The 22784-nt window shown below is 26.7% G+C and overlaps 1 protein-coding gene and 1 long non-coding RNA gene across 6 annotated transcripts in view; one reads left to right on the top strand and one right to left on the bottom strand.

Annotated features, from left to right (window-relative positions):
• Positions 1-15845, top strand: part of LOC107453674 (NADH dehydrogenase [ubiquinone] 1 alpha subcomplex assembly factor 2) — an 18198-nt gene extending 2353 nt beyond the window's left edge. For all 5 annotated transcript variants that reach the window (XM_016070590.4, XM_016070589.4, XM_016070586.3 and 2 more), the window contains 5 exons: positions 1107-1193; positions 5113-5153; positions 9866-9931; positions 11316-11358; positions 14903-15845. In XM_016070590.4, the coding sequence (XP_015926076.1) occupies positions 1107-1193; positions 5113-5153; positions 9866-9931; positions 11316-11358; positions 14903-14961 (296 nt within the window). In that variant the 3' untranslated portion in view covers positions 14962-15845. The remainder of the gene's footprint in view (positions 1-1106; positions 1194-5112; positions 5154-9865; positions 9932-11315; positions 11359-14902) is intronic.
• A 778-nt stretch (positions 15846-16623) lies between these two features.
• LOC139427142 (uncharacterized) overlaps positions 16624-22784 on the bottom strand; it is a 16203-nt gene continuing 10042 nt past the window's right edge. The window contains exon 2 of the long non-coding RNA XR_011638299.1: positions 16624-17798. This is a non-coding gene — a long non-coding RNA (uncharacterized lncRNA). The remainder of the gene's footprint in view (positions 17799-22784) is intronic.

The following is a 22784-nucleotide window of genomic DNA, read 5'->3' as shown; positions in this document are numbered from 1 at the left end:
ATAGTTCGAAAGCCTACTTTAACAATAGAAAAAACGGCTTTTTGTAGCGATTCAGAAAACCGGAAAAATCAGTTATCCGGAATAGCGATCGTCCCGACCATTCCGGATAATCGGTTCCGTACTGTATATACAATAGAGTGGAGCGTTCTTCTATGTTAAAAAAAATTTCTTTTTAATTTTTAGTTGCAATACTAAAAGTAGTTTGACCTTCTCCTATGGGATTTTAAATTGCATAAAAATATATATTTTAAAATTTATCTTCTTCCAGCTCATTTATTTTGAAAATCTATATTTTCTTGTTTATTTCTTTTAATGTAAGTAAAACTAATTGTGTTTTAAATATTTATAATTTTGTAAAACCTGAAAGAAAAACATGTTCATTGAATTTTCAATAAAAAATATAAACATTTCTCTGAATATAATGGAGAGGAAGCAGCCCAGTCTTTTAATTTAAAACCTATTCTAACACGCACTATGTACGGTTGTAGTCAGAATTTTATTCTTTAACTGACTATTGATTCCTTGATTTGGTGGTGTTAAAAATTATTTAAAAAAATAATTAAGAAAAAGAAGAGATAGAAACTTTTCGTGTAATTTCTTAATATTCAAATCAATTGCACTGGTAGATAAACTCGAAATAAATCAAAAATATTTAAGATATACTTTTGAGAGGTTGGGTCAAGTTTTGGTCGTTATTGAAGAAAAAAGTTTCGAAATGTGATTTTACATTCCACCCTAATATACAACATTTAATATGTTATCTGTTGAATTTCGCAATCTTACAAAAAGATATAATTTCTCTAAGTTTTCTCTCTCTCTTTTTCTGCAGTTTGGGACAGTTGATTCACCAAATGTGTGGAAGGTCCGCAATAGTCTATTGGTCTTTTTATATGCAGTAGCAAAACTGCCTTTTTTTGGAAAGATAATTACACGAGAGATATTTTTTTAAATTATATTTTATTTATAACAGTTGAAATGTTTTTTTTTAATAAAGTATACAAACTTATACTTTGTACTGTTTTTTTTTATTTGTTTTTTTTCTTATATTTTTACTCTAGAGCCTTTAGTATTTCACTTTAACTCCTACATTTTAAATTCATTTTTAGGAAAAGAATCTTTCAAAAAATTAGATACTCGTTGGTTTGAACCTAAAGATGGTGAATGGCAGCAGGATTTACCAGCTGAGTGGGAAGGTTAGTTTTATTTGCTTGATTTTTACTTATATACTTTTTAAAGTAACAATGCATTTAAATGGTTTTTCTGTTGGTACATATTTTGAATTGAAAAGATGTTGAGTATCTTGAGTTTTGGAATTATAAAATTAAGCTTTTTCTTAGGTACTAGAAAGAGGTGGTAGTTATTCCAACTCATCTTTGTTTGATTATAAAGTTGCTGGATGGTTAATTATTTTCTTTTATACTGAAGGATTTTATTGGTCAGTTACATTTACATTACTGTTACTTATGAACTTCTTCTTTTAGTGAAATTAAAAATCGGAAACTCTTCTTTGCTGCAGCTGCAGCATCAGATGTAGTACTTGTTGTGTTGTAGCCCTTAAAACAGAGGTATTGGAAGTTCGATGTTGGATTAATTTAAATTGTTCAAGTTCACCACAGAGAGTTCTGCATTCAAAAAGGAAAATCCAAATTAGAAATTATTATTTCTTGATATTGCTATTTTTATTAAAAAAAGATTATCTTGCCTATAATTGTAATTTTCAAATTACGCTTTTAATCAAAGTTTAAAAAAACTGGTCAAGAAAAATTTTAAATTTACTAAATATTATTATATATATCATCTAAAGTATTTTTTCTTATTTATTTAATGCTGCAATACATCAATAAGATTATTGTCAAATTTAAACTCCATCATGTTCAAATAAATGATAAAAAGAAGTAATTATTCTTTGTTTTTTATACCGCTAGAACTAAAACATACTTTTACTATTTTATATCTTTATATTTATGTTGTAAATTTTTCTTTCTTATTTCTTTTCTTAATTCTATGAATTTCAAATATTTTTTTGTAATTGAAAAACTATATAGCCTTGAATATTTCCTCATTTATGTTAAAATTTGTATTGATTCAATAAATAAAAATCAAAGGTTTAATTTGAAACAATTAATTGATATAAATACTAAAAATTTTATACTGCTAAATAAGGGCATTATATAAATAATTCTGAATTACAAACTTTTTTAATATATTCACAATCAAGGAGGTAAACTAATTTTTGCAAACATGTACCATTAAAAAAACAACTATAAAATCTGCAATGAAGAGCAAAAAGTTAAAATTTATGCATTTAAATCTAATTTTTCCCACTCATTTATGAATAACTAAAAAGCAAAAATTTTTATAACAAGCTTTTAGGTGTTAATTTAAAGTATTATAAAGGAATTAAGTAAAGTGTTGGTGCATTTTTCTCCAATAACTCAATAAAAATACAGTTAAAATATTGTTTACACACAATAAGTTTTACTCTACATAATCTTAGAGATTATTCCTACTTTATAAGTTACAAATTTATCTTGCAAATTAAAAAGAATTTATAAAGTTAGAAGCACTGTTTCTAAATAAATATCAGTAAAGATAATGTAAAAAGATTATTTACCTAAATGGTTTTTAAAATTTATCTTTCATTTATTAAAAAAATAAGAAAAATTGTAGCAAGTTATTTAAATAAAAAAATTTGAAAAACAATTTTATAATAAATATATTTTTTAATGTGTATATCACAAAATATATCTTTAAAATATTCTCAAACATTTTATATTAAAACAAGTTACTTTGTTTTTAAATATGTAAACATTAAAATCATATGTAATTTTGCCCTATTCTCCTTTTGAGAATAGAAATTTAAATGAAATAGATTGACTTGCTTGGTCTGCAACAACCACAAAAATTGAATCACATCCAATTCTTGTTGAAAGCAATGCAACAACAATTACTGGTTGTTGCAACAGACGAAGGATGAAAGAAGTGTGCATGCATAACCTAAGCAACACGGTTGCTGTTGCAGTTGATATCTCATCTTTTTCTTTAGACACCAAACCTGCTAAATTTTTTGAACAGTCAATTTATATTTTTACTTTTAAGAACATGTTTTTTGGTGTCATTGCATTAATGTTTCTTTATATATATATATATATATCTTTGCATGTGCTTTTGAGATTAGTTGATTATTAGTTGATAACAAGATTATCATAATTTTTTAGGTTAATTATTGATTTGTGCTGACTTTAATTTTTTATTTTTACTCATTGATTTCAAAATAAAAGTTTTCAATTAGCGAGACGTAATAATTTCTAAATAATCATTGAAATTTGATCTACACATACATTGTTCTGATGCACATTGCAAACTTAGATTTCATGCTGGTAAAGTTGTCTTTGTTTTGATATATATTTAAATATTTTCACTTTCTTAAACTATATTAGAGTGTCTTTCTCATACTATTATTATATAAGTATCTTAAATAATATGACTCATCATTGATTGAATATTTTAAAATTGGAAATTTTTAGGCTTAAAACAGGCCACAATTTCTTATTAGAATATTTATGTAACATAATAATTCTTCCCAGCGAAGCATGCCTTATTTGTGACACAGGTGTATTAAACTCTGATCACCTTCTTTTTGTGCAAGGGACTAGATAGAACTCCCAGAAAAGTGGGAATGTCACTAAATTGTATTGGGACGCAAGAACTCTCATGAATTGTCACTAACTTTACCTTTTTCATGTTAATGTTTAAAATTATATATTGTTGAAATGTTTATTGATTCAAATGTTTATTGTTCTTTTTTGTTCACTTGAATTGTTTCTTTGTTATTTTTCTGCTCCTTTGTGATGCAGTGAGCTGTCAAATTTCCTGGATTGAATTCCTTATAAAGCCATATGAAACACATATTTTAAAAAAAATAGGAGGCATGAATTGAGGAGACATGAATAGAATCACAATTATATATTTCTTCAAATAGAAGTTCTTCAAATATAAAGTTACTTTATTTAATTGAAAAAAAGCAACAGCAAAAATGTTACCTGTGCAATATTTTTAGAAAAAGAAACTCAGCGGCGCGACAGCCCATAGAGGGCCAAGGCCTACTGTGCCCATCTCAGTTTTCTTGACCTTGGGCTCTGGGGTGCATGAGCAGATGTTCCGGTCAGGTGGTCAACCGAACGCGGAACCCCCAGTGTTTAGTTCCCAAGCATGCTTGGTACTCATTTATCGACCCACTGAAGGGATGCAAGGCTGAAATATTTTTAAAACATTGTTGAATTAGAAGTCAGTTTTGTTCAAATTTATTGATATTTCTTATATATTAACATTTCTTAGATTAAGTACTTTTCTGTTCTGATTTAATATTATTATAAAGGATAGAAAATTGTAATTTCCGTAGCTTCATTTAATGTCTGTATTTACTTTTCTCTTCATTTTCATTGACAAATGTTGGTATATATTATTATTAACTGTTTTTAGATGACATTTATGCTCACCTATGAAAGAAAATCCTATTTTTTTAAATTTTGTATTTAAAAATTATATTCGTTTTACTTATTTTATTAAAAACTTAAAGTCAAATATTTCCCTTTAAAATAAACATTAAATAGATTACATACATTGAGTAATTATCCATTTTTATGTTTCTTAAAAATCTTATTTAAGAATTTGAAGAAATATAGTAGTTTTAAAAATAATTTTATTTTGTACTTAAATTTTTTTTAATCTCTTATTTAACATAATACTGTAGCTAACATAATACTAACATAATACTGTATTTAACATAATACTAACATAATACTGTAGCATAGAAAAAGTACTGTATAGTTAAATTAGTTTTATCAAGTAATTGTATTGCATAAAATATGAACACCAAGTGTTTTCCTTTTCTGCTGCAACACAGTTAACAAATAAAATAAATACTTACATATTTAATGAATCCCATTATAGTAAGAAAATAAACGCAAAATATTTTAATATTTTAAAATGTTTACATTTATGATTAAAATGTATTTGAAATTTTATTAATCATTTCTTTATTCTGTAACATCTATTTTGTATCATGCTTTTACTTTTACATCTGCTTATTAATATATATCTGTTCCATAGCTTGGCTTCGTGGTAGACGTAAAGATCCCCCAACAAAGGAAGTAAGTTTTCTTGTATTATAATTATTTAATCAAATGTACTAAATCCAAAGAAATAGAATAATATCACAAGAGATATTAACATGTTTTTAAATTATGATGTGTAGTTAAGAGCAAATGTTCCTTTCAAGAGTGATACAGAAATACTTGTAAAGCAAGCTATGCATTACTTTGCAATTTTAATGTTCTTACTACAGTAAATTTTGGATACTGTATATATATTTTCTGAATAGTAGATAGTATTGCAAAATATAAAAATTTTTCAACATTTGGAAAATCTTATTCAGTTGTTTTTGTTCTTATTTCCTTGACTGTTATATGTTATCCTAATGTGTTATGATTTTCTAAAATTTACTATGCTTTAAAATACGGATTAAGCCCCACCCAAATTTTGACTTAAGGGGGTGGGTGATGAAGGTAGCCAGGAAAAATGCACATTTTTAAGAAAATGGAACATATTTAATGAAGTGAAAATTTTGCTGGATTTAATTAAGAATGAAACAAATTAAAATTAAATTAAATAATTAAAATAAATTGTATTTTAAAGAACTTATCTTTCACCCTTACTCTTCTTTTTCAAATTATTATGATTGAATCATCAAAAGCAATTAGTGAGAATAATTTTTTTTTTTTATAAAGAATGAACACAAGGAATGAAAGATTTAATTTGAATATATTATTCTGCAACCATTTCTAATCATAAAAGGGTTTCAAATGATACAACTGAGTCATCATCACAAATGAGGTTTGACATTCTTCATTAATATTAGTTGTTTTTGCCAATGATATATTGATTTCAATTAAGCAAGAATGGAGGAATTCATCTTTGCTTCCTTCAAATTTATTTGAAATAGCTTATTTCTTAAATGTATTGGAAATGGTTTCATCTGAAATCACCTTCCACGCTGCCAAAACAAAACTTATCACATCATGACAAGATGACCTTTTCTCAGCCAGGGGGTTCTTTGTTTTTATTGAATAAATGTGCACTATAACCCTTCTCAATGCACTTTTGAATGGTGACATACAGGACATATCAGCAGGTTGAATAAAGCCTGCATAACCTGCTGTGAGGATGATTTTGTTCATGTCTAGATTTTTTATCCTTTTTGAAATAAGTGGCCACTTTGTCTTAAACAAGCAATCTTGGTAGCCGTCTTGATAGCCGTCCCAAATCTTGTCTAATCAAGAGCCCATCAATGTACTTGTCAACTATCCATAGGTGGAGCAGATAATTTAAATGTTTGATGGTTTCTTAAATTCTGACGTACACTGTATAGGGTGTGGCTGGTCGGTTTCTTAATGATAACAAATATGGTGAATTGATCGCTAGATGTCATCGCCGATAGCGCCACCATATATTCCCTATTCTTACATCCCGTGTTACAATTTATTATTGTATAATTTTCCACCACAATGTTGGTTTGTAAATTTGGTTATTTGAACTGTACCCATTGTTTGGCTAATTTTTTCAATATTAAAATTTGCAAAGTCATTTTTTTAAATGCAAAAATTTCACAGCTTGAAGAAACCCATTTGCAGCATCAATATTGTGGGAAAGCAGTTTCTTGCCCTCCGTACCTGTTCTCATGAAAATTTTAAATCTTCTTTTCTTTTGTTTCATGTGCATAGAAAAAGCTTTAAAATCATTCGGGCCAAGAGAAGTTGCAATTTTCTATGCTTCTTCATCTAGATTCTATGCACTTCTATTTGAAACAGAAACGTGATTTCGACTCTTTTTTTTTCTTAAAATTAATTTAGCCTATTATCCAACTCTTTTGATACCAATTTCCTGCCATTTGTCAATTTCCTTGATTTTTTTTTATCTGAATGGTTATTTGCCATTAATATTTCTTTGTTATTGATCCAATATCTGATGCATTTTCTGGCGATATTAAAATATTTTCAGGATGCTTCCATTATCCCTATGCCATTTGACAATTTCAACTTTATTTGCTACTGTGTAAAAATTTATTTTGGGCATCTTGGCTCAAAAATTGGTATCAGAACAGACTGAGTAAAGATTTAAGACTGAGACTGATTTTCATATTGCTGTGAGCATGTAATAGTAGATCAAGTGTAAAGATATTTTTCTTCTTAGATCAGGGACAATTCTAAGAAGAAAGCAATTGGTTTCAAATTCTAAACCCCTTTCCATTGCTGAAATTTCTCTTCCACATGCTAACCTCCATATTCAAGACATCCGAGTAGAGGCGTGGGATGTCACAGGAGGAATGTAAACAAGTTTTTTTTTACCTTGATTCACCTAACTTGCTTAGAGCGTCGACAGGCTTTGTCAGGTGAAGTGAAACAGGTAGTGAAGTGAAACTTTATTTCGGTTCTCCATCTGGTTTAGTTTTGACCATTACCTTGAGGCAGCTATTCAGTAGGAGTTACGGAAAGTTTTTATTTTATTTCTATCCTTTTGTACCCTATATAAATAGAAACACTTAACAGAGTTGAGATATTAGGAAAGCATTAGAGGATGGTAGTTTATTTGGTTTTGATCGCTGGTCAATATATGAAACTATGGGTGGGGACTTGTTTGATTTTTTACGGTATTAAACAAAAGAGAATGGTTTAAGAATGCACATAAGAAAATCTTTATTCACTTTAATGTAAATTTATTCATGATATAGTTTCAGAAAATATTTAAAACAATGATTTTTTTTTGTTTTAAAATAACTATAGTAATAATAACAAATTGTTCTTTGTGATACATGTTTTTTTTTATCTCTTGACTAATGGAATCGGATGATAGGGCTCTACATTCCCTAACCAAATTATTAGACACACTGTACGATTCGATGTAAAATCTTAATTATCAGGTGATACTATACAGCTTTATTGTCTTTACACGACTGAAATTGGTTGCACTTGTTTACGTCCATGTATCAATTGGTTAAATAAGACGATATATAATATAAATTCAATTATTGGAAAAATTAGACGATATATTATATAACTATAGAATATTTATTACATTAGGTATTTTATTACTAGATTATAATAATTAGATCAAATTATTAGACGAACTGTAGTTTTTTAATAATTACATGTTTTGCACGAGTTTATATGCAATACTTTTATATTTAAACATACATGTAACGGGTTTTTATTCAGGAGATTTTTTTATATAATTCCTATTTGTATTTATTTTTAACGTATTGCATTACGATGTTAACCAATTGATACATGAATGTAAGCAAGTGCAAACTGCTTTCAGCCGAGTAAAAGCAATAAAGCTGTATAGTATCACCTGATAATTAAGATTTTACATAGAATCTTATAGTGCATCTAATAATTTGACCAGAGACTGTATACTGTTCTACTTTGAAAGTAGTTATTTATTTTAATAATTTTATTTAAAGGTTTAATGTTTGCATATTTAGAAAACATATCTAACTCTTAACTAATTGTATATCTTCTTTATTTTCTTATAATTATGATTTTCCCCATGACTGTTGGATTTTCAAAAATGTACTGTATGTTTAGTCAGAGCCACACAAGGTGAAGAAATAACAGGAATTTCAAAGAGAACAACTTATTTCAGACACTGGGTTAAATAAAAATTATACATTTTAAATTTGGTTTGTAAATCTTGGCGAACTTTGATTTGTGATAACAGTTACTTTAAGACTGTCAGCAACTATTAAGACTGTTGTCTTGTAATGTTAAATTGTAAGAAAGCTGGAAAAAAAATCTAATTGCATAAATTGCAGAATATTACTTCATAAGAATCTGTTACTTGCAAAGGCTTTGATATGCATTATTTTATTGATCAATGATACATATTGATCAAAACACTAGTTTTTGAGCTAATAATACCACAGCGTGACAAGAAATGACATATATACCTATAATATATTTTTCAAATAAACATCAAAACATTATCACCTGTTGTTTATTAACAAAAATGACCACTTTTAGCTTCAATTCAGGGCTGTAAACATGATAAAAAAAATTTCCTACAGGCTATAACTCCTCTACTGATATTTTGTTACATTCCTTCTACAAAGATTTTTTTATGACAAATGTATGTCAAAGTCTTATGAGGTTTAGCAAGACCCTTGTCTTTAAGATGGATCAAATGGAAAATCTATTGTATTCAAGCCTGGCGAACAAGGGGCTATTCTTGTGTTGTATAAAATTCCAGAAAATGTGCCTTGAACCTTTTAGTTGTATGCTGCAGCCGTATACCACTTCCATACAGGTGTTTATATTGATATTTAGATTAATACTTGTTATAAAGAATTTAAAACTTTGGTGGTAGAGGAAAGTATATCATTTTTAACTTTGTCACAGTACAAATTATGAGTTCAATTAAAAATATAGCTTTTAAACTTAAACTGTCTGTAAATATAACACAGTTTTATTATCATTTTCACTTTCATCGTTGAAAAAACAAAACATGTAAAGGGAAAAAATCTTAAAAATTTTGTCGTGAAAATTTGTACACAAAAAGAAAATAACCAGCAAATTATTTTGAAATATTAAATAGTTTCCACATTTTATCCTATATTTATTTATTTGTTCATCATTAAACATAATAATTATATTCAGTATTTTTTCTTTTACTCTATATGATGATTTATTACAAAAAATAGTATGATTTTAATTTTATTTACATTATGATAGTATGATTATAATTTAAATTTTAATTACAAAAAATAAGTATGATTGACTTCCTTATTTTATTTTCCCTCAAAATTTAGGAAATTCAAATGAATTTAGCTGTAGCAAATATGAAAAAAGAAAATGCAAAGAAAAATGCAGGAGATGTAAGCTTTTACATTATTTCTTTCTGATATTGATTTATTGAATATTTTTAATTTTTTTGTTTTTAATGACAAGCAAGGCTTTAATTTTTTAAAGCGTTTTTCATTGTTTTATTTCAATAAGCAAATTTTTTGAAAATAAATTTAGAAAAAATTATACAGCCTTTTTTTTTTTTTGTAACAGCAAATAATTAAATATGAAATTAATGTATAACTTTTTTTATGATATTATATGACTGAAACAAAATATTTTATGAAGAATAAACTATGATTTTTCAACAAATTTAATTACAAACTTTTAGGACATGAAAATTTAAGCATTCTTTTCTAATGAATACTTTCTTACTGAAGAATACTTTAAATACTTTTTTAAAAATAATCATTTTTTATTATAGAATAAATTCCACTTGCATTTACATAAAAATAAGTTTTAAACATAGATTTAGATTGTAAATATATATCATTCATCTTGAGCATCCACACATCAGTGCATGCCACTGGCAAAAGCATAATGGATAGTCTAAAAAGATAAAGCTTATTTGGAATGACTAATTTTATTTTCGATTTTCAAAATGAAAGAATCTATATTTTGTCACTGAGAAATAATTGTATGTTATAAAATTTCATTAAGTTCAATATATAAATAGACTATGGTTCCATCTACCCAATAAAGTGTAATAACTTATTTTTATGCATAATGATTTAATTTAGTTTCACAGAATTCACTATCTTAATTTTTATAACAGATGTTTCTTGAAAAAAGTGTGTAATTGAAATTATTGTGATTGAAGCATTTTGATAAAAATTTTTATTAGCCAATTATGTGTCATTTTGAACAATTAGTAGCCATTTTCATGATATATTATAAGAAAGTGATTAAAATATTTCAAATTAGAGACCCTTAATTATTAATTATAATTTAATTAGTAACTATTAAATTGGTAACTATTTTTTTTAAAATTCCAATTTTACAAGCTTTACGTTTACACACCAGAAATGAATATCAAGCCATTTAAATATCTTGATATTTTGCTGCTCTGTAAGTAATTCAACTCACTATTGGTCTGAAAGGTGAAATGTGTGAAGAATTTTTAAAATGGTTTCTATGGGGTATTTTGTGTTAGTTAACAGTTAACATGGAGAAGCTCCAATGATCAACTATGACCTTGCAACATTAAGGCTAGCTCTGCTAAACTGTGACTGGAAGCTCAATGTTAATAAATATTGGTAGGTTCTTTAAGCTTAAGGATAAATGCAAGGTATTAAAGCTCCTTATATAATTAATTTTCTGGTGTAAATAAGTATGTATAAAATAGGTGTAAATAAGTATGTATAAAATAAAATATAAATTTCCTTTAGTTATAAATGTTTCTTCCTTGTATTTTAGAAGGAATTGGATTCAAAACCAAGTGTTTACTCTTCTGAAGGAGGTTTGTATTGTGATGTCACAAATGGCATTACTTATTTATTTCCTACCTTTTAAAATATCTTTAATTAATTAATCTTATTTTATTAATCAAATTATATTTAAAATAAATCAAAGACTTAATCTTTTAAAGTGAACATAAAATATTTTATTCTTTTCTTATCGATCAATGTACGGATACTTTTTATTTCAATACTAATGCAGACTCATTAATTCACTGTCGCGCCTAATCAAAAACAAAAATCTATTTATAACTTTTTGATTCTTAAATTTCTAACCGCAAATATGTTTCAGTTGCATGGTTGTAATAATTCCCATAAATTTGTTGGCGACTTGTGATTGCCAGGGTATTTTTTTAAACCTAATATTGATATGCGGGGTTGACTTTGTTTTGGCTGTGTTATATTTTAATAAATCGTCAACTTTGGATCTCCTACCCATGCTTCCCCTATGTCCGTTCGTAGCGTGGCCACTCACCTGGAAATATCAGGGAATTTTTTTATACTGGAAAAAACCTGGAAAAGTCAGGGAAATTTTAAAGAAAAGCTGGAATTTTTTTCTTAACTTGAATTATTTTACCATCCGTTATATCCACTTTATTTAGACTGAAATTTATCGTCAAGCAGTTGAAATAGCATCAACTTAGTAATACTTTGCTTGCATTAAAATTCTTTTCATTATTACCCTGCTAAACTGGAATGACATATGAAACTCTTCCATGTTGCTAAATGAATGGCGAAATCTTTGACCTCTTTGGAGATTATAGGACTAATCAGTTTAGGAAAGGCAAAAATTATAATAGAGGTGGAAGAAGAGTTTATGATATTTGCTCCATTGGCTGAATTTATTTACTGTTCAAGTTTGTTCCAATTCTTTGGGGGTATTTTTTTCTTTTACAAAATGTTTTAGTGTTTTTAACTTTCCAAAAAATAATTGGTTCTAGTTTAATAATAGATTTTATCTTGCACCCTTTTTCTGTAAGCTTTCATCCAATGAATTATTTTTTTCTCGGTAAAATTGTTTTTGCGTCAGACACCACTGAGTTTCTTTTTATTACATTTGTTTTTATTTATTTCCATCTCTTATTTTGCTTTTTCTTTATGAAATGAAATATGAATGGAAACCATCTAAATATTCCTTTAGGTTAATTTTCAATAATGTATTTCACTTCAGTAACCTATACAATTTGTTTAACTATGTTGTACTTTAGGTTATTTATATTATAACTTAAAATTGATCAATGAAGTTTTTATATATATTTTATTTTAATTTTATTTTGTTTATTTATTTGTGGTAAGCAACTCAGTTTTAATTTTTTGAGAAACAATTTAACTTCATTTAGAACATTTTAAATCAATCTTTTTGCTTAGAGCTTGAAAAATGTATGTATTTAGAGGGGAAAAAATTCAGAACATTCTGTAGTTATTATTTTTTTTTTGTAAAGAAATCTTTTTTAAAAAAATAATAAGCCTACTTGCATAGCAAACTACATTAATAACATGCATCATATTATTAGGTAAATGGGATACAAATTTTTAGTAGTTATTGGGCCTGTGATTGGCAAATGAAACTGGAGAGAGGGTATTAAAAAGAGATAAAAATTTATTCTAGAATTCATATAAATTTTTTTTCTTCATAAATTTGTCTCATCTCTGATGCTACGACCAGGGACATATGCTCTTTCTCATTCACTGTTAGCTATGCCACCAAATGCAAGTAAAAGGTACATCTGTTAATATTGTCTGCTTTAAAACATCAAATATAATCAATTGTAAGAACTGTACAAAAGGATCATTTAATTTTATGCAGGCAATAAATAAAGCTATTATTTTTCCTGTATAATCTTTTTTTACCAGAAAAAATTGTTATGGACTAATAATACAGTAAAAAATTGTTTTTTTTCTTTCTTTTTTAATGTACAGTAACATCTTTATAGATTTTTTTTATTGTATATCAAAATAATGCAAGTTCTTGGCATTTTTTCCATATTTCTTTATTTAAAGAAAAAGAAAAAAATTCAGCTACAGTTTTATTCCAGGATTTTTAAAATTATTAAATTTAAAGAAATATTTCTTAAATATGAGTTTTATCTATATTGTTTATCTACCTTGCACAGTTAAAATTAAAATTAGAGATTTTTCAACTAACTTTTACAAAATGGAAAATTGTATAAAACACATTGACCCACCCATTCCAATAGGAAATGGAAGGCAATTTAAATTTTTTTTGGGATCACTGTATTTGCTATTTGGTACATTTTGTTCAAAAACTACAAAACTAACACTAAAAACATTTTTTATTCATTAAATGTAATATATTCTTCTAGATAAACATATTTTCTTCACATCTATTCAGGATGATATATTAAAAAAATAACATTTTTAATTTAAAATACTAAAAAATATTGACACTTTTCTTGTACCCACCTGCACTTTGTGTGAAAAGAAAATGCACTGACCTGGAAATTTTGAAATTTTTGCTGGAAAACCTGGAAAAATGAGGGAAATTTGAAACCTGATTTGAGTGACCACCCTGGTTGGGAACGATTGCATTCACTTTTAATTTCAAATTTGTGGCAACTAGAAGTGCCCTTTGGGCACTCCAGTCCCAGCCATCCTTACCTTTTTAAAAAATGTAATTGTAATAAAAATGCTAACTGACTTCTCAATATCGAAGAGTGTGTTTTCTTGATCCCTTTAGGGGATTTACTTTGATGATTTGTAATGTTATATAATGGCCATTGTTACTAATCTTTGCGAATTATAGCTTAATAAGTCAAGTTTTTACTTAACGATTTTTATTGATTCCTGGAGACGATCATTTTGTTTCATCCATCTATTAACGGCCAAAAAGAACAATAATGAAGATATTTTTCCACTATACTTAATAAGAATGGTGACCACCACCATCGTCACCAAATTTACATTCTCCTGTCTAGCATATTGTGTACAGTCAGAGGGAATGGGCCATTTGTGCATTCTACTTGTTAAAAAGTTTAAATCTTCTTCACTGGCATTTGCAAAAACCTCAAATGTTGGAGCTTATGTAAAAGTATAAAACTGCTTCAATCTACTTTATAAGAACTTTTGTTTTTAAATAAGAGGTTCTGGAATAGTTTTTTCCACAGTTAATTGAAATTTTGAAATTATTAACTATGAGAGAAAAGAATGATTCAGATTTTAAAAATAATAGTCACAGTCATTTTATGAGTCATAGAATAGAATAAGCAGCAATTTAAGTATTTACCATACTCCAAAATCTTAGAAGCTACACATCGTTTTATATTATTTTGTTAAACAGGTAAATTTTTATTTTATATGTTTCCCTTTCTTATTTATTTTTACATCACTCTCACTGTCTTTTTTACCCTAAATTGTGTAGGACTGATTAAGTCTTTTAGATAGCTGCTTTTGCTTCTTGTGTTGTTATTTTTTTTATTCAATCCAATTAGCCTTTTAATAAATCTATTTTTCTAAGTCAAAATTTTTTTTCTAACAATCAATATGCTGTAGAATTTTCAATCTTATAATTTTTCTTTCCATTTTTAGGTTTTCCTAGAAGAAATGATTATGAAAGAGAACCTGGAAAACAGGATCAACCACGTTAGATTATTACTACTTTACAGTGGTTTATGTTTTTTGAATAAATAAGTTGTAGAAAGCAAATGAAAGAAAAATTATTTTATCAGAACTTATATTAAACTGAAAACTTAGTACTTTTTCCAAGCTCATTTCGCATTTTTAAATTCCAAACTAAAGGATATAGTCTTTTCTTTTAAGAAAAAAGAAAAATGAATATTATTTATCTCTTATAGCTCTTTTCATTAAAATTTCTGATCTGTGTATTTATTCAGAATGAAAAGTTTTTGTTTATGGAAATGTTAATTACCTGATTTTTCAAAATGTTATATGGCATTACACATAAAAGCTAAGTTTCTTTAGAATGTTTAATTAATTATACATTGAAAATATATTAAATGTCTTTTGGTAAAAATAGTTTATTTAATTTAAAATATTCATTACTGTTTTGAAAGTCTTTAATAATTTTTATGCTTGATTATTAAGAATTTTCTTCCTATTTTTTTTTTATTATCATGTTTGAAGAATTTTTTATAATTTTTTTTTACAAAAGCTTTTTTTAAATGGTTAAATATTTTTTAAATTATTTAAGACAAATACAATTATTTTTAAAGAAAACTAAAAAATGACAAATTAAAAAAAAACATAATATATAAAGTTGTACAAGAACAACATTTTCATAAACTAGACAAAAATTACATTTAAACAAAGATTGCTTTAATTTTTGAATATAAAAATTTGTCAGTTTTTCATCTGAATTAGAATTTCTTAATATTGTCTAAACATAAGCAAAAATGCTTCACCATATGTGCATTTTTCATTGCTTTCATTTAAAAATAATGGTTGTTTACATCGAAGCTTTCATATTTGGCATGATTTGTGAAAAATAGAAAAATAAAGTTATTTTCAAACATTTTTGCATTAATAATTTTGGATTTGATTTTTATTTATTAGTGTGTTTTATTTATTAGTATGTTAATTGTTCAGAAAATGTATTAAAAAATCAGTCAATTGTAAAAAACTTTAAAAAAAAATGAACAAAGTTTTATTACTTATAAGCTTTATCAGTTTGTTTTTTTCAATTTAAAAGTAAAAAAAGTTCAAGTCTGTCAATAAATAATCGATAATGTTAAAAGCTCATATTAAACTGTTAATTCTACAATAGTTTTGGTGTGGTTAAAAATTGGGTTTGAAAGAAAAAGTTTTGCCAATTTATTTTAAAGTGTATTTCTTATTCTGTGCTGAAGTGAGTTTTATTGCATTTCATTTATAAATCAAAAGGAATATAACTACAATGTTCATTATTCTCAGCCCCAATGACTATTTTGTAGTAAAAGAGCTGTAATGTTTATGCGGACAAGCCATAAAAATTTGACAGTTTTCTTTCTTTTACTTTGAAAACACTCACCTCCTGTAATACTACATGCCATTTTTTCAGTCTAGTCTGCACTTTTGTTTGCATACTGGTCTGTACAACATTATGCCACATTTAATAGTCCAAGTATAATAATTTTCTTGTGCGCTAGTCATTGAACACAGCTTTAATTTTCCAGCATTTTATGTTGCAAACGAGAATGTACTGCAAGTTTGCTGTGAATCACATTTCTATTTTGATGTCATTACAATATCCATAGCTAAAGGCATTATGAGTAAGGTCGTATGCTGACAAAGCTTAATGATACTGCAACATATGTGGGTATAGATCCCATCTTTAGTAATAAAAGAATCTTTACAATGAAAGATTACATTAGACATCGATCTTAAAACATAGATGTCTTGGTGGTTAAAGATGAGTATTTTTTTTTTTTTACTTTTTAGTCTTTTGGCTTGCCTTTTTTTAAGGACTTACAGGAGAAAACATTTATCAATTCAAACTATATACATAATACATTGAAAAAGGATTGGAAATTATAAAACATCAATTAAAAAACAAAATTGCATGTATGCAAAGGTACAATATATTCTAACTATGAAAATTAATGAGATAAACAGAATTCTATTCAATTATGAGTACACTGTGCTAAGAATATTCTCAAAATAATGTTTCAAGAACATTTAATAGAAGCACAAGATAACAAGTGACAGTGTAATATCAAAATCTTGAGATGTAATTACAGTAAGTTGTAACCTTTTGCTTAACATGGTGTAGCCTGCCTTTCTGGTACATTTGTTGTGCTGGCTGTACACAAAAGGTTAAGATGAAGAAAATCAAAATAATATCTAACATTAATTACAAAATAATGAATAACATTAATTAAATAGTTAAATCAATCGGTATATATTTTGCTTTTTTTCAACATTTATGCTGTGAAAAGGGCTATGATTTTTATTTGATTTCAAAACGGAAAGATTTAAAAGATGATATAAAAGGATCTTTAGAGGGTTAACCTTGTTTTTAATATAGGTTGGTACTTTTTATTACATAGAGCAAAACTCACACTCACAAACACATTATCTGGTCAAAAGTATTCGAAAACTTATACGTATGGACTTGGAGAGTCTCGAGGCATACATTAGTATTATGTTGATCTCCCATAAGCATCATTACCAGATTGCACAAGTTTAGAAAGACTCCACTAGTTTTTGATTAGCAACTATAGGAATTAGTTTCCAGGTATCTATCACAGCTATAGTGAATGATGGCTGTGAAGATGGTCAATTTAACTGGCTACGTCATTTGTGTTCGGATTCATCCCAAAGGTGCTTTATGGGATTTAATTCGAGGATTCTATGGGATCAGAAAAAATCTGTTCAGCAAATCTTGATGTGTGAATGGAGCAGTTATCCAGTTGAAAGAGACATGGATCTTATAAGAAATATTGTTGGATAATATTGTATTGAATACATAGTTAACTTCAAAAGAGTGCTGTGTGAATTTAAATAAAAATATATTTGCATAAAATTATATTAAAATACATTAAAATAAAAATACATATCTATTGAAATAAAAATATATTGAAATAAAAATATATTGAAATAAAAATATATTAAAATAAAAGCATATTAAAATAAGTAATGTATTGGAGAAATTAATTTTTGTAAATTTTTGAATGTTAGATTGTGAGTTATTTAAAGTGTTTAGAATTGTTAAAGAATTTGTGAAAAACTAAAAGTTTATTAGAAATCACTCATTTTTAATTTTTTCTAAAAACAAACAAACGGAGATTTAAAACTAGATTAATATCAATAGCTTTTTTTCAATTGAAAGTAACCAGGCCAGAGGTCACTAGTTTATAGGGTGGACTAGGATACGTCTCAGTGATCCATTCCATTCCTGGATAGCCTATGATTGGCCCATCTTGAGTCTTCCAACTATCCGCGATCTTGTGGCATCATCTGGACGATAATGACTGATCATACTAACGATGGTTACGAAAAATTTAAAAAACAAGGATCAGTCTAAGCTACGATGTCTTAAAATGTTTTTACGCAACAAGCTTCGGCGAACAAATGAGGTATCTCTACACCTTGGCCAAAGGATACTCTGAGAAGGCTTTTCCATTTCCCGTCTAACCTTCAGTAAGAGTTCGTCCGGAATAGGGACGAAATATATAGCACCTCCAAAACCCGTTCCACTGTCTCCCCTACATTTTTGGTGGGGATGCGTGTACTTCCTGGGATGTTAAGTAATCCGAAACTAATCGACTAACCACTCTCACAGAAAAAGGGGGAATTGCAACCTGCGGGGGTCAACTAGCTTTCGATATCAGAAGAGACTCACTCTACATTATGCTTTTTCTCCTTCTAAGAAAAACTTAAAAAATATTTTTTTTTAAACTCTAAAACGGCTTTATTTATTTTCAAAATGGTTTTATCATTTTATTTAACATGCACTTTTTCTAATTACAGCTTGAATTGTTTATTATTTTGATTTGATTATTTAGAGAACTAATAATAACCAGAGTATTTAAATTTATAAAATTTTACTATGTAGTCATATGAAAGTAATTCATATAAAGTAACTACATTAAAAATAAATTTATATTTTCTCTATAGATCAAATAAAGTTTGTTAATTTTTTTAAAATTGATTTGCTAATTTTTAAAACTTTTTATGTTAAAGTAAAACCTTGAGTTCAAGATTTTATTTTTTTATTACGTATTTAATTTTCTTCTTTCAATTACAATTCAAATACAAATATTTTTCACAATCTTTTTTTAATTTTAATTAATTTTTTTTAAAGATTGTTACACCGTTTTGAAACTAATTAAATTCTACCACTTTAAAAAACTATGTTGACATTTAATCCATTGTTTAAGCAAATATGGTTGCTTACTGTGTAAATTCGATTTAGACTTAAATATTTGAATTTCACAATTTGAATGCACTAAATTAACCTTCACTAGAAACTAACTTCATTTTAATTATTACTTTTGCTAACTACATTTATTATTGTATAAATAACTCCGAATTGGAATTATGATTCGATCTTAAAAGATAAACACCGGAGATATTTGTTATTTGTCACAAATTTAAACATCAAAATTAAAAATTATTCGATTTACTGATCACAAAATTTTAAATCATATTAAGACAGATCTAGTTTCCGATTATATCACTTAACTTATTCTAATAACTAATAACTTAGCTTGGATACATTAAAAACTTCACCCACAAACTCATATTCATCATTTTTACTTACATTATTTCTACTTAATTATAGTTACTTTAAAAACTTATTGCCAAAGATATTATTTAACAATAACGCAAGAAAAAAAAAAATCCTTATTGATCTAAAGCAGTTGTTTAGTATAAATTTATTAAACTGCATATTTTGAGAGCGCAGTTTTATATGAAGTTTATTTTAAGGGAGTAAAGGAAAATATAACTTATTTATTAAAAAGCGAATATATTTTATTTATCAGCTTTTGGTTGTTAAACGGTATTTATATTTTATCAAATAATTTTTATCAAGTAATATCTTGTGATTACTTTATATAATAAAGAAACTTCATTTTTAATTTTAAGCCTTTAACTTAAAATTATTATTACCATAATAATAATAACAAAGAATAATGGTAAAAGTGGGTAATAAACGCATTTTATGTGTAAATGCCGTAAATAAAGAGACAAATAAATAACTTACAAAAGTATAACTTATTTCTAAGAAGTTCCTTAAAAATTATCTTTGATAAGCTTTATAATTTTCTAAACGTAGAAGTAAAATTATAAGAAAATTGATGTAACTCTTTCATTTCAGTTTTGAGGGTTCATAAAAAATACCATCATTTCTGTCGTAAAAATAAATTATAAAATTTTCGACTAATAAGCTGACGTGACAGTTTAAATTTATTTTTCTAATAGATCATTTCGATGGATCAATTAAAAGCAACAAAATAAAACAATTCTATGTTACATTTTAATATATAGATTTGTGAAGCTGCTCACTGTAATTAATATAAATATTTATCAAAACAATCGAAATTAATTTATAAAAAAGTACGATACCGAAATTTTTGAAAGAAAAGGCATTTATTGATTTTCATTAAAACTTACAACATAACAACAGATTGAGACAAGTTTACTTTACAAAATTTTATCAAATACAAAAAATTATCTTTATCTAAGAGATATATTCATATAGATGGTATGCTAGCTAACCCTGGGAGGTTTTCGTGTTTTTCCTCTCCATGTAATGCTAATGCAGGCTAGTTTTCTTATATTTTAATTAACTATAACTACACTATTTAAAGTTTGCAGTGCAGAAATTTCTACTCTCCATGAATGGCAAAGGAGGGTCAGGGAAGAGAAATTAAAATAACACATTGATTATATACTTCTTTCTATCAATATAAAAGAGCGAAAAATTGTGAATAAAAATTACATTACACACTTTTAATATGAATTCGAAAAATTTCTCGCTATTAAATACATAAGGTATTGCATAATTACTACTCTTAATATATATTTTTAGAATATTGTGAAGAAAAGTTTTAAAAAGTGTATTAATTAGGAATTACAGATTAATGTTAAAGCAATAAAAAAAGACTAATAGTTTCAAAATCTAGTGAATCAACTAAGGAATCAGGTCTGAAAACATCAAGACCAGTTTGACTGTCTGAAGTAACAAAGAGAAGCTTAACTCTAAGTATTACAACTTATTTTTTAATTTATCGTGATGAAATTTCGTGGTGTTTATAATAATCACATTTCTCATTCTTTTTGTTTCATCTGGCAATCAAACTGGTTTCAATATTTTCAGTGTTGCGTTCCTAAGCAGCGATTAATTATAATTTGATACCGTTTGTATTTTTCTCTCGTGAATATTAATTATGTCCATTAATGTTCTTTTACTTCCTTTTTTCTAAAAGAATTTTACAATACATGCGTATATTTTCATATTTTTCTTCATTTACTGTTTTAAATAAAAATTTCATAATACTTTAGTGTTCTTGTGTATTTACATTAAAGCCCTAAAAACAGGGATAAGTGCGTGTTCATGTTTGGATGACGTGTGGTCTTGTGTACTAGCTATTTTTTCCCCCTTACCATGGAAAAACAAACTATCCCAGCTATTGGAGTAATTAAAACTATTTATGGAATGGAAAAATTGCAACCTTTTAAATTTTTTTAATGTAAATGTTTTTTTAAACCTACAAATGAGTGTACGATATATTTTTTTTTAAAAAAAAAGGAAAACTGCACTTTTGTGATGCTTTATAGTATATTAGAAGATCTTTACGTCATTGTCTCGATTTTAATTAATCTCACTTTATTCAGAAGCTAAATTTTTTAATTCTGAATTATCTTTAAAAAACAAGGAAATAGGTTTAAAAAAAGGGGAATAATGTATTTAAAAAATAAATTCCACTCTCAAGATGAATAAAAACAAGAAAATTATTACTACTAAATAAATAAAATGTATAAAAAATAAACGAATTTTCAGCGAATATAATTTTCATAATAAATTGCAAGCTTATAAATAAAAAGTAAGCTATCGGTTTTTAAAACGCCCCATATCAGTTCTTCAAAAGGACAGAGAAAGAAAAAGATTTTCTAAAAGAGTTGAACAGGAAGAAAGCAAGACCACCAACGGAGAGGAGTAGACCCGAATCGTCTCTTGGGGTGGAAGTTGCCTTCCTCCCTTACTCTAAGCTGGAAGTTTCACAAAAAGTAATAAAGATAAAAAAAATTGACTACATTTTCGTAGATAGGAAAGATTGAAAAAATTATTAGTATTTTTTTTTTTGAATTGATCACTCCGATTCTTAAACAAGAAAATTCGATTCAAAGTATGACAAACCCGCCATAGACTTTACATGTTAAAAGCAGAATTGAGGAGTCTGCTAGGTTTAACACTTTTTTCCCGGCAACCAGGGCCGGATTTAAGCTTGGCGGGGCGGCCCTAAGCTACTGAAAATGATGGGGCCCTTTTAAGTTCAATTCTATTTCTGTACACCTAAAGTAAACTGTCGTATTTTTTATTGCTGAATATTAACATTATATTATTAAAAATTTGATAATATTGCTTGATTGTTAAATATATTGAATGTGATGGGACTATAATGTAAAGCCTTTCTATTATTGCACATATTTTTTGAACGAGGAAAAAAACAGAAACTCTTTTTAAGAACATCATAAGCACAGAGTAAAGATTTGGCATGTTAGAGGAACCATTATATGTTTAACAGAGTTTTTTTTCTTGAAATTCTGAATATATGTTATTTGGAATTTTAAATGATATATTTTTTTTGCGAATTTTTTTTTCTAAATTGTTTCTTTTTTAAACGTTACATTTCGCTTTGCTGCTCTATGACTTAGAAACATGAAATTATGAAGGTGTGTCAAAAATAAGCAAGGAGTTAGAAAGAACATAAGAAAATACAATTTGATTATTAGTTTTATTTTTTTT

This window comes from Parasteatoda tepidariorum, chromosome X1 (genome assembly GCF_043381705.1).
Source record: "Parasteatoda tepidariorum isolate YZ-2023 chromosome X1, CAS_Ptep_4.0, whole genome shotgun sequence".
NCBI lineage: Eukaryota > Metazoa > Arthropoda > Arachnida > Araneae > Theridiidae > Parasteatoda > Parasteatoda tepidariorum.
The sequence above is the reverse complement of the archived record's forward strand: the minus strand, read 5'-3'. Positions and strand labels throughout refer to the sequence as shown.